Source organism: Protobothrops mucrosquamatus, unplaced genomic scaffold (assembly GCF_001527695.2).
Source record: "Protobothrops mucrosquamatus isolate PMUCROS unplaced genomic scaffold, P.Mucros_1.0 scaffold814, whole genome shotgun sequence".
Classification (NCBI taxonomy): Eukaryota; Metazoa; Chordata; class Lepidosauria; order Squamata; family Viperidae; genus Protobothrops; species Protobothrops mucrosquamatus.
Window position 1 is genome coordinate 337,688 of NW_015387077.1, and position 10,904 is coordinate 348,591.

The following is a 10,904-nucleotide window of genomic DNA, read 5'->3' on the forward strand; positions in this document are numbered from 1 at the left end:
CTGCCATCTGCAGTGTTTCTCAACCTTGATAATTTTAAGGCATGTGGACTTCAACTCCCAGAATTCCACAGCTCTTAATCTGGGAGTTGAAGTCCACATGCCTTAAAATTTGTCAAGGTTGAGAAACACTGATCTAAAGGATGGCTGACTAGCACTGTAGCTTGAAAGGCCCTGAGAAAGCAAGTGAGCAGAGGCGGCTGTTCCTGCAGGGAAAGCCTGCTTTACCATTTGACTTGCGCCTTGAACTGATGGGGTGGGGAGAGGTATTGTACAACAGTGGGGGATTAGTAGAGAGGCAGTGGAAAGCGCAGTCTACCTTTCCCTCTCATTTGGGAAACGCGCTCCTCGCTGTGCCCAATTTTCGAGTTTCCTCCGCCACACAATGACAAAAAAAGCACATTCGAGCCACTTCCTTGGGTGTGATCCACGATGGCGAGAGAGAGAAAAAAAGCCTTTTCTTGCCCGCTCATCTCTCTTTGTGCGAAGAGCACAAAGAAAGTTTGGACTGCGGCTGCTCCCGACAACTCACCTCCCTTCTCCCTGGGGCGATTCCACCCAGTCCTCCCCCGTTTCTGTTTGGGTGGCCCAGCGGAAAATTTTTAAGGCCGAGAGACCCCACAGCGGGAGGCAACGAGGGAGAGGCCGCTCATGCGGCTCAACCTGCCCGCCCTTCGCCGCCAACCAGCTCCCTCAGGGCACCGCGGTAGGGAAGACTACACGCAGATCTCCGGCTCCAGTTCGCGCCTCAAGCCGAGCTAGAGAGCGCGCCAAGCTTCGGGAACCGCGAGCAGCAGCAGAAAGCGGAGCGCTTCCTTTTTGCTGGCGGCCTCCTCTCGGCTCCTTTCCGTGAAGAGTCAGTCTCTCTCTCTCTCTCTCGGCTCTACGTCGCCGGCATGCTGAGTCCAAAAGGACCCACCGCAAAAAAGAAGGGAATAAGGTTTTAACCAGTGGCCGCCGCCTCACCTCCCCACACACCCCATTCTAGACTGGTTGGAAACCTGAAAACGGGGGAGGGGGTATATCTCTCCATGCCAAGAACCGGACCTGGCCCCACGTCTTGCTTTCCATAGGCAAAACCTAAAAAGCCGAATGTATAAATACATCCCACTCTACAGCTCCCCTGCCAGGTATTTTGAATAGGGTATTGCGGCCGGGTGACTGGTGCAGCCATGTAGTTTGTTCTGCTAACTTCCGCAGTGTTTCTCAACCTTGACCATTTTAAGGCATGTGGACTTCAACTCCCAGAATTCCACAGCCAGCAATGCTGGCTGTGGAATTCTGGGAGTTGAAGTCCACATGCCTTAAAATGGTCAAGGTTGAGAAACACTGTGCTAGGGAAAGAAACAAGCTGTTTGGGCTCTTTCCAAGTGGGACGCCATTCTGGGGGGTGGGGGGGCTACACTGAGCAGGGTAGTAGGAGAGATGGTAGACATGTAGAGAAATAGGTGGAGTTCTGTACAAGGGTCTCCTTGCTCTCACTCCTCCGCTTTGGCACCCAGCCCTCTGCCCTCTGCCAACGCAAAGTTGAAAAACCGAGGCCACAAGCAACTGACAGATGGATTGTCTTGAATGCAATGAATCACTGTTGGAGCCAAGGAGGGGCTCAGAGTTAGACCCAGCCTGGGAATAAAAAGCCAGTTTGGGCCTATACAAACCTTGGGACCTGTGGCAGGGTGGTTACTATCTTTTGGAACAGGAATCAGGGCAGAATTTTGGACATCTGTTCAGCCAGACCCAGACAAAGAGCCAACCTCTTAGTGCCTGCTAGGTAGCCTTGCTTCTTAAGCATCATATTAAAAATTACAGCCAATTTGTTCCTGACCAAAAAAGTATTGTTAATCCAGGAGACTGAATATATCTTCCCTTGTCTCAGATATAAAGCCTAATACTCATAGTTACTGCACCACAGAGACTAATTGCTGTGTGGCAGTTCTACAGAGAGACTGGATGAATCTGCCTGGCCCAGACAGGAGTTATACTGTGGCTCAGGCAGAGAGGAGTGTGGACCCTATGCAAGCAGAAGAGGCAGCTCATGGCAGGATTCACATTGCAATCATATTCTGAACTTATTTGCAGTTTTACAGGCACTGATTCTGCTCATCTCTATGGCAAAGGGTACAGGTAAGAGCACCAGAGAACTGATATGTGTCCAGGGATCACATGACAGCTAGAAGAATATGGGAGAGAAGAGCCACCATAACATTTTTAAAAAGGAAGGATATGCATGTTGATGCTTGTGTTATTACTGATAGTGGGACGCTTTCGTTCCCTGTAATTATAGAAGTCTAGTTCTATTATTGGATGCCTCCAGAAAAGATCAAACAGCAATAAATTACACATTTTATCACTGCATCTTATATAAAGGGATAAAATGTAATTCACCAGCAACACTTCAAAAAAAAATAATAGATGGAACTTTAATCTTTGTTCAAATATAAAACTGGTGAAAATACTTGTCTTTGAAAATACTTGTCTTTGTGAAAATACTTGTCTTTGAAGCCTTATCTTTGCATTTTACTCTACAGGTAGTCCTCGACTTATGACCACAATTGAGCCCAACATTTCTGTTGCTAAGTGAGACATTTGTTAAGTGAGTTTTGCCCCATTTTACAACCTTTCAGTTAAGTGAATCGCTGCAGTGTTAAGTTAGTAATAGTTGTTAAATGAATCTGGCTTCCCCAGTGACTTTGCTTTCAGAAGGTCACAAAAGATGATCACACTCGAACTATCATAAATATGAGTGAGTTGCCAAGTACCAGAATTTTGATCATGTGACCATGGGGATGCGGCAGTGATCGTAAGTGTGAGAAAAGGCCACAAGTTACTTTTTTCAGTGCTGTTGTAACTTTGAATGGTCACTTACAATAAATGGTTGTAAGTTGAAGACTATCTACAATTCCCCTCTCCCCACAGAATCCCTTACTTCACAGCTGTTCTCTTAACACTATTCATGTGTCACTATTATGGGAAACAATCAGACATAAATGTTAGAAGAAACCCTGCAGTGCACAGATTTGGGGCAAGTTGGATTGGTCCAGTGCAGGCTGGCTGGCTCAGGAATTCTGGGAGTTGAAGTCCACAAGTCATAAAAGAGCCAAGGTTGCCTACCCCTGGTCCAGTGCATCCTGATTAATATAGGAAGATGTTCTGATACAGTATACTAAAAATGCATCTTTCTTTCTTTCTATTCATGCGAAAGTGTACTACACTAGGAGACAATTTAGAACAGTTGAATGTATATTTCAGTCCACATGAGTTTGATATTCAAATTAGGAACTTATTTAAACCTAACATGAGAAAGTTATCTCTGTCCTTATAGCAAGTAGGACCCATGAAAGAAATTAATAGCCATTTCTGTTTCTCTCCTGGATTTAGTTCAGCAAAAGGAATCCATTGAGTGACCCCCTAGAAAAACCAGGAAAATCTGAACACCAGTTTGAGAAACTGGGCACTGCAATTGTTAGCGAATCAACGTCAGACTGAAACACAGTCCCCAGATTGCATCTGAAATAAATGAATGAACTTGAGCTAGATCAGAAGGTAACTTGGCTGCTAACAGTTACCAAGGCTTTGTGATGTTACAGTTCTGCAAGATTTAGAGAGCTACTTTGCAAAGTTTGCACAAACCTGAATGAAATACCTACAGGAAGGCAGAGAAACCTGGTCATTGGTTTCCCTCTAGTGGCCATTAGTATAAGCCTCCTTTTCTTCTCCTGGGATAGGTACATTAATGAGATGCGCCTATAATGGCTAAGAAGCCTTCATCTTTAGATTCCTAAGTTCTTCTGATTTCTGCATATGAAATATTAAGATGAAACTTAGCAGGGGCCTCTCTCAAGACAAGCTTAACTCCTGGTGATGACATGGACATGTTCCATGCTGCTTTTTGACGATGTTATGAAAATGATTCATCACTGGCTTTTTTTGAGTTGTTTTGTTTTTCTTTTCAGCTTTCCAGTCTGGCTGTAATAATCTCCCATCTCGATATTAATAAATCAGGCTGTGCAGCACTTCAGATTTTGTTCTGCACAAGATGTTTCAGAATGTAGAGGTGTACACAAAGTACTTGCCCACAACTCTCTATAATTATATTTAATTAGAACAGCAATTATATTAAAATTATTGTGCTAAGGGATAATTAAATAGAAGTGGTATAATGGACCTACCCACTTCATCCCGGAATAGGAAGTTGGGGTCCTTTCAGATTCCTCTCTTGGGATCGTGAGTCATGATGAATTGGAATACACATTCCAGCAGATGCACAGGAATAAGTACTATCCTCACCTCTGCCTTGAGAAGGCAGATTGTTCAGATGGGGGGGGAGGGGAGAGACCCAGAGGTGTTGATTCATTCAGTAACTCAAAGAGATAAATCTTAAGAGCCAGCCAGCCTTTCTTAGCCCAACTAATTTTTTTCTGAAGAATCATCTTGTTCTCTCGATAAATGGGCATCTTGGGCCATTTTGAGTAGCAGCAATATGATCTACACCACTATCTTGTATATGTATTCCCACCTCACTGCTTCCAAAATAATAACCTTGTAGTGAAAAGAAGACTATAGTAATTTCTTGCCCAAATCTTCTCTCACTCCCACGATGTCTCCTGTTCCTAACAAAAATGGATAGGCTGTGATTATTACTTGGATATGTAGCTAAATTGGACACCTGGACAGACCAATCTTAGTGGAGCTTGCAAGAACCAAGAAATGGTTGCAACAGAAGTTTCTCAGGATTCTAAACAAGGCCTCTAACTGGATTCAGAGGGGATTGGCTTTCGCATTCTCCAGTGCCTTCCCATGTGGCCTCCCTTTCTTTCCCCTTTTGTTCGACAAGAGGTGGGTATCCCCTGCCAGGAGTCCTCTGGCTAAAGGCAAGGAAACCCATCACGGAAGTGTAGCCCATGAATAAGCTTCTTGGAGGAGAAAGGTAGGTTCTGACAACTGCTCTGTTGGATTAAGCTGTATGGATAATAATAATGATGATGATGATAATAGTAATAATAGTAGTAGTAGTAGTAGTAATAATAATAATAATAATAATAATAATAATAATAATAATAATAATAATAATAATAATAATAATAATAAAGTTGGAAGGGACCTTGGAGGTCATCTAGTCCAACCCCCTGCTCAGTCAGGAAACCCAAATGGCTATCCAGTCTCTTCTTAAAAACTTCCAGGGTTGGAGCATTCACCGCTTCTGGAGGCAGGTTGTTCCACTGGTTAATTGTTCTAACTGTCAGGAAGTTTCTCCTTAGTTCTAAGTTGCTTCTCTCCTTGATTAGTTTCCACCTGTTGCTTCTTGTCCTGCCTTCAGGCGCTTTGGAGAATAGCTTGACTCCCTCTTCTTTGTGGCAGCCCCTGAGGTATTGGAACACTGCTATCATGTCCCCCCTCGTCCTTCTCTTCATTAAACTAGACCAGTGGTTCTCAACCTGTAGGTCGGGACCCCATTTGGGGTCGATCGACCATTTCATGGGGGTCGCCAAACAAGGCTGTCCGCCATTTTTTTTGTCCGCCATTTTTTTTGTCCACCATTTTTTTCCCCTTTTCCAGCGGGTGCCTTACCTCCCTTGGGCTGGGCCAGCTGGTGGTCGGCCTGCTCCGTCTCTGCCGCTTGCCAGCTACGCCTCGGCCGGCGCAGGGGGCGGAACCACGCATGCGCAGTGCTCCCGGGCAGGGAAAGTCCTCGACTTACGACCGGTTGGGTAGTCCTCAACTTACGACCGGTTTAGTCCTCGACTTACGACTGGTTTAGTCCTCGACTTACGACCGGTTTAGTCCTCGACTTACGACCGGTTGGGGTCACGGCATTAAAAAGGTTGAGAACCACTGAACTAGACATACCCAGTTCCCGCAACCGTTCCTTATATGTTTTAGCCTCCAGTCTAATAGGTTTGCTCAAGGTACCATTCCTATGAGGAAGATAAAGAGCAAGAGAGTTGCATAGTTAACTATTTGAGCTAAACCGGAGAGTACATTTTTTCCTGGGATTCTTTTTCAAATCTGTTTGTGCAAGTTGAAGCCTTCTGCAGCAACTACTCAGTCCCTTCCTCCTAATAGGCACAGTTTTTATACATTGAAAATTAATGTGCTTTGGATGACAGATCATCCCAGCCTTCTCACCTCAGAATTCTTCTATAGCGGTCTGTACTCTGTTCTATTCTATCAGTCCAGTAATAGTAGAAACCAGTATTACCATGCAGTAATTACCTCCTGCCCAGTTATGTGAACTCATGAATGAGAAAGGTGTTGCAGTCATGGCCTAAGTTATTAACATCCAGTTCATCCAATAGGGTCAATTCTACCTATGTGCTATCTGGCATTATAAGTCTCCAGGAAAAAAACATCAAAGTAACAGAGCTTAAATTATATATTTTGGAAGACAAGTCAATCTGCACACCAGAAGTGAAGTTGATGCTTAGCACACCAATCTAGACTACATCAAAATATACCCATCTTGGCCAGCTAGGTTAGACTTACTCTCAAAGAGAGAAGCATTTAGCAGAATAAGATTCCAACCTGGGTATTTCATCCCTTTCCATTAAAACTCTCCTTGACTATTCTGTTTTTTTAAGACATGGTATGTTTAGGGAAATTTGCTTCCCATTCTCTGCTCCCAAAAAACTCCAAAGGCTAAGACAGAAATTGGTCCAATGTGTATGCCATCTTTTATTATGTCATATCCTTGCACTAAAACCTTTTAAGTTCATTAAAACACCATGCATAAACAATAGGAGAGTAGCAGATTGCAAGTAACCAGTCCTATCTCAGCAGGGTGAGGGAAAACAGCTGGTTTGTAGGTCTGAAGGCCTATGGCTCCAATGTTCTCCAAAACTCTTTGCATCAAGATCAGTTTTGACTGTGAATCATTCTTGCTTCCTGCAAGGAAAGAGACACTGTTGTACATTCTTCTTTTTTTATACCTTGTTGCATTTTTAAGGTAGGATGGGAGATAACCTCTCTGGGTTACTCCAAACTATTTAATTATATCTGCTAAATGAGGTCTTCTGTGATTCTGGAGAATCCAATTTTCACAGCACAGATAACTACTTTATACTTGTGGTACATGGAAGCTACATTTTCCTTTTGCTTCAAGGAGAGAATAAGAAACCAGCAGCCAGATGTTAGATTTGCTTGTTTTATTTCAAGAGATGCCAGATTAATCAGAAGGCAGAAATTAAGTCATACTTTGAAGAAAAGGAGAAATAAGGAATGCATTACATAATCAGGGCAAACTAGCCAGATTTGTCATAATTCTTGGAGAGGCAACAAATCCTGGCTTGCATGCCTTAACTAAATATTGCACAGCAGGAGTTCAATTTTATGTTCCTTGCCAATGTTCATTAAAACAACAATCAGAATTGGAATCATGATGTCTTTTTAACAGAAGTTTCCATTTGTGCTACCCCTTAGCCTTTCACATTCACCAGGGATTCTTCTATAGTAATTCATAGGCACAGTCTCGGCCCTGTAGCCCCACAGTCTACCTGTGTGTGCTGTATTTACAACAGAGCTGGGAGTGAGTATCAGCCTTTCCTATAAGAAACATTAAGGAAAACAATATTGCAGAGCAGAATTATTTCTCAGGCCTGGCACTGTCTCATTTCAACCCCTTTCCCACTTTCTCCCAAAATTAAATGTCTGCTGAATGTGCATCCAGCTTCAGACGGAGTCCTTGGGCAGCCAGGAAAAGCAGGATGCCAGCCAAACCCTCTGTGCCAAAAGAGAGCCACGCAAGTGCCAGGGACCAGCCAAAAGTAATATGGACACGGTCAAAACGCTGTCGGTCAAACATACGCACAGTCTCAATGAATGCTGCTTTGGAGTAGCAGATATAGGTGCTTGTCCCTGACAGAGTCAGGAGTGCTGAATGGGAAGAAAAGTGGAGAAAAGGTCATCAGAGAAGCAATTTGAGTAGCAAATATATTCATTCTGTTGGTATCAGTGGAGGTAAATGGAGCAATGTCACAAACAGATGATCAAGCAAAGAGGCAGGGCTACCATCTCCTTGTTTGCTTGGAAGTTTCTAGAAGCATTTGTAAACTAGATAGATCTTTGCATTCTAATAAAGGGAATCCTTATATGCCACACCATCGTAAAATAGTTTCCAGAGAGATCTTGCTGTAAGTATCCAAGAAATAAGTCTCATAGGAGAGTGGTCCCTGCCAGAAAAATGCTTGGGGATTCTATCCAGAAAAGACCTGGATAAATCTAGCTACCAACTGCGCTTCAGTCATATGTCCTATTAGCTTCAGAATAAATGAATTATTTATAGTTTCTAACATAGTGAATGTGATTGTTACAGCAATCCCACCGCTTCATTTGCTGGCAATTTGAGCCGGTTATTATGAGATGGCTACAGATAACCTATGTCCAAGTCTGCTATGAGTCTCAATTGCTAAAAATACAATCTGCCCTGCATAATCTCAAGAGGTACTACTTGGATCTGAGATGATATGGGTGAATATTTGATAATAAACAAAGCATGCACTGCCATTTGAAATGTCAGATCCGACAAGGAGTAGGTGGCACGCTCACAATGCAGAGATGCAGCTATGGGATTCTTCAAAATCTTTCCGGACATAATTTCACTTACCACCCAATAGAAAATAGCAGCCTGTGAAGAGCAGAAGCCAGGAAATCTGGGCCAAGAAGCCAATGATCCCACAGATCCAGCCAAAAATAATCAGGATGAGACTGAGTGGCAGCAAGACCATGAAGGCTCGATGCATGTCTGACAAGGGGAGAAAAAACAGTGGCATAGCAAAAGAAGAAAGCAAAATCCTAGAAGTTGAATAAAGGAATATCCATCGATTAAATTACAAGAATCTTTCTGCCAGAAACATCACTCCTTCTTAAACATCTATCAATTTTTCTCTGAAAGAACAAATACTCCCCTTATGCCCATGCCCAAAAATAAAAACAGTGCCCACTTCTGGAAATAATCGGCTTTACAAAAGGCTCCATCCCCCTTTCTGAACTGAGTGTTTTTACAGAGGACAAGTGTGCATTTCAAAATAGGAAGAGCAATATAAAATTTCCTACCACCGTCAAGGATGCTGGAGTCACATAAATCTCTCTACTCACAGATAAGATGCTGGAGTGATGCCGGCACCAGCCAACTCTCTGCGCCAAAGGGGTCGATCAGGGGCATACAGGCATTTTGTCCTGGGGAAGCAGTAACATAAGAAAAGCAACAGACACCTAGCAATGGGGTTCAGGGTGCTGGAATGCTGACCAAGGCAAAATCAGCAACAGGCATGCCCTAGTTCAGTAAAAACTTCAAAAAGGCCACAAGTTAAAACTAAACAGTAGCAGTCCAGCTAACATTTGTGCTGAGTGACGGTACTTAGAGGTGCTTTTTTTTTGTCAAGATCAGTAACTTAGTTGATTGTTGACAATTAAATCTCTTTAAAAAGTTAGAGGGGGCAAATCAAGCCCTTTTAGATAGCCGGTTGTGCTCTCACTTCTTCCCAGGATAATATCACAGCAGGGGCACGCTTTCCTCATTTCATACCCAGTTGCACGAATCTGATGTGACTTGGAGGAAGATCAAATGGGAAGAATGGGGATGTGTGTCTCTTGGGTGGGAAAGAGACTCTGCCTGGCTTGTTCCAAATCTCTCTGGATGGCGGGCACCCTTTTCTCCTAGCTAAGCAAGTAGATAACTGCATACTTCACCCACCTCGACTGCCATAAAAGTTCTTCCCCTCCCCAGATTATGTCATATTGAGAAATGAGGCGACCATAACAATGCCCATCCCTATACTTAGAAGAAGGGGTCTCCATGCTACAGTCAGTTGTGACAAAAGGAAGCAAAGCTCAGAAGACAAAAGTAAGGCTCTTATTTCACAGCCCAATGCAGACGCTGAGGATCAGCTTTGGGATCCAGCATATACCGTGCCATTTCATCGGGAATCCAGTTGACAAGGAGAGATACTAAAAGTCACGCTAGACATCAGAAAGAGATACCGGTAGCAAGTACCTTCCCAACAGTAGGGCTTGCACTTATAAAAAAAAAATACATGAAAAATGAGGTGCATTCTTCAGAACTGGTGGCTAAAGAAGCAGACAGCAGCCCTTGGCGGCAGCAACACCCGGTGTTTTTTTTTTCCATTGTTGTCTCCTTTGCCCAGGAAATCAGCTCTCTCCTCTTCTCCGAACAATTATTCTCTTAAGCCAGTATTTCTAGAGCTTGCAGACCCCAGCTCCCACGGGTACCGGAAAGGCACCGGGATACTGAATCTAGGGATTGGGGGGGGGGGCATTAATGAGACCCAGGGAAAGCCACAAGAGAGTTAGGAGTCCCCCCCAAAAAAATCCTTCGCATTTGTCGTCGAACTATCTCATATTATTCAACTAGCGGAGGAAAACAACTGAGGGAGCACAAATGTGCGGAGAGGGACGGCGGGCATGAAGGGCGAGCTGAGTTCAACGTCCTGAGCCGCTACTCGCTCGCCTCAAGCGCTCAGCCTTCAGTGGGGACTGCAGCTCCCAGGCGGGTGCGGTTTTCCCCGCCGCTAAAAGCCGCCGCCTGGATGGATGGATGGATGGATGGATGGATGGATGGATGGATGGATGGATGGATGGAAACGCCACTGATCAGTTAGCCACGGAGTCCAGTCCACGCCAGGGAGATGGTATGGCACAGCGGCATCGGCAGGCAAGGAGCAAGCAAGGTTGCCTCAGCCCTCACCTTCGCAGAGTCGCCAGAGCCCGGAGTGAGAACTCAGTTGCTCGCCATCCCGAGCGCTGCCGTTGCGCCCAGCCCCATCCACGTGGATCAAGTACCAGTAGTCGGTGCCGATGGCCGCAGCCAAGAAGCCGAAGCTGAGTAGCCCATTGAGCGCAGCGGCCAGGCAGAGCGTGCCGGGGGACAGAGCCGCCCCGCACTTCCATACCAT

At 44.5% G+C, this 10,904-nt stretch overlaps 1 protein-coding gene across 1 annotated transcript; it reads right to left on the minus strand.

The window, feature by feature from the left end:
• Window positions 1-7,633: 7,633 nt before the first annotated feature.
• On the minus strand, window positions 7,634-10,904 carry TMEM235 (transmembrane protein 235). The gene is made up of 4 exons (XM_029284670.1): window positions 10,697-10,904; window positions 9,088-9,168; window positions 8,597-8,734; window positions 7,634-7,866 (listed from the first exon to the last, which is right to left on the minus strand). Exons 1-4 carry the CDS (start codon window positions 10,902-10,904, stop codon window positions 7,634-7,636), a joined length of 660 nt encoding a protein of 219 aa, XP_029140503.1.

What these genes read in the sequence shown, in the direction of transcription:
- TMEM235 (XM_029284670.1), bottom strand. Translation starts at nt 10,904, where the DNA reads ATGGTATGGAAGTGCGGGGCGGCTCTGTCCCCCGGCACGCTCTGCCTG. An exon ending in GCTCTGGCGACTCTGCGAAG is followed by an intron (nt 9,169 to 10,696) that starts GTGAGGGCTGAG and finishes CTGCTTCCCCAG; the next exon opens with GACAAAATGCCTGTATGCCC. An exon ending in ATCACTCCAGCATCTTATCT is followed by an intron (nt 8,735 to 9,087) that starts GTGAGTAGAGAG and finishes TCCCCTTGTCAG; the next exon opens with ACATGCATCGAGCCTTCATG.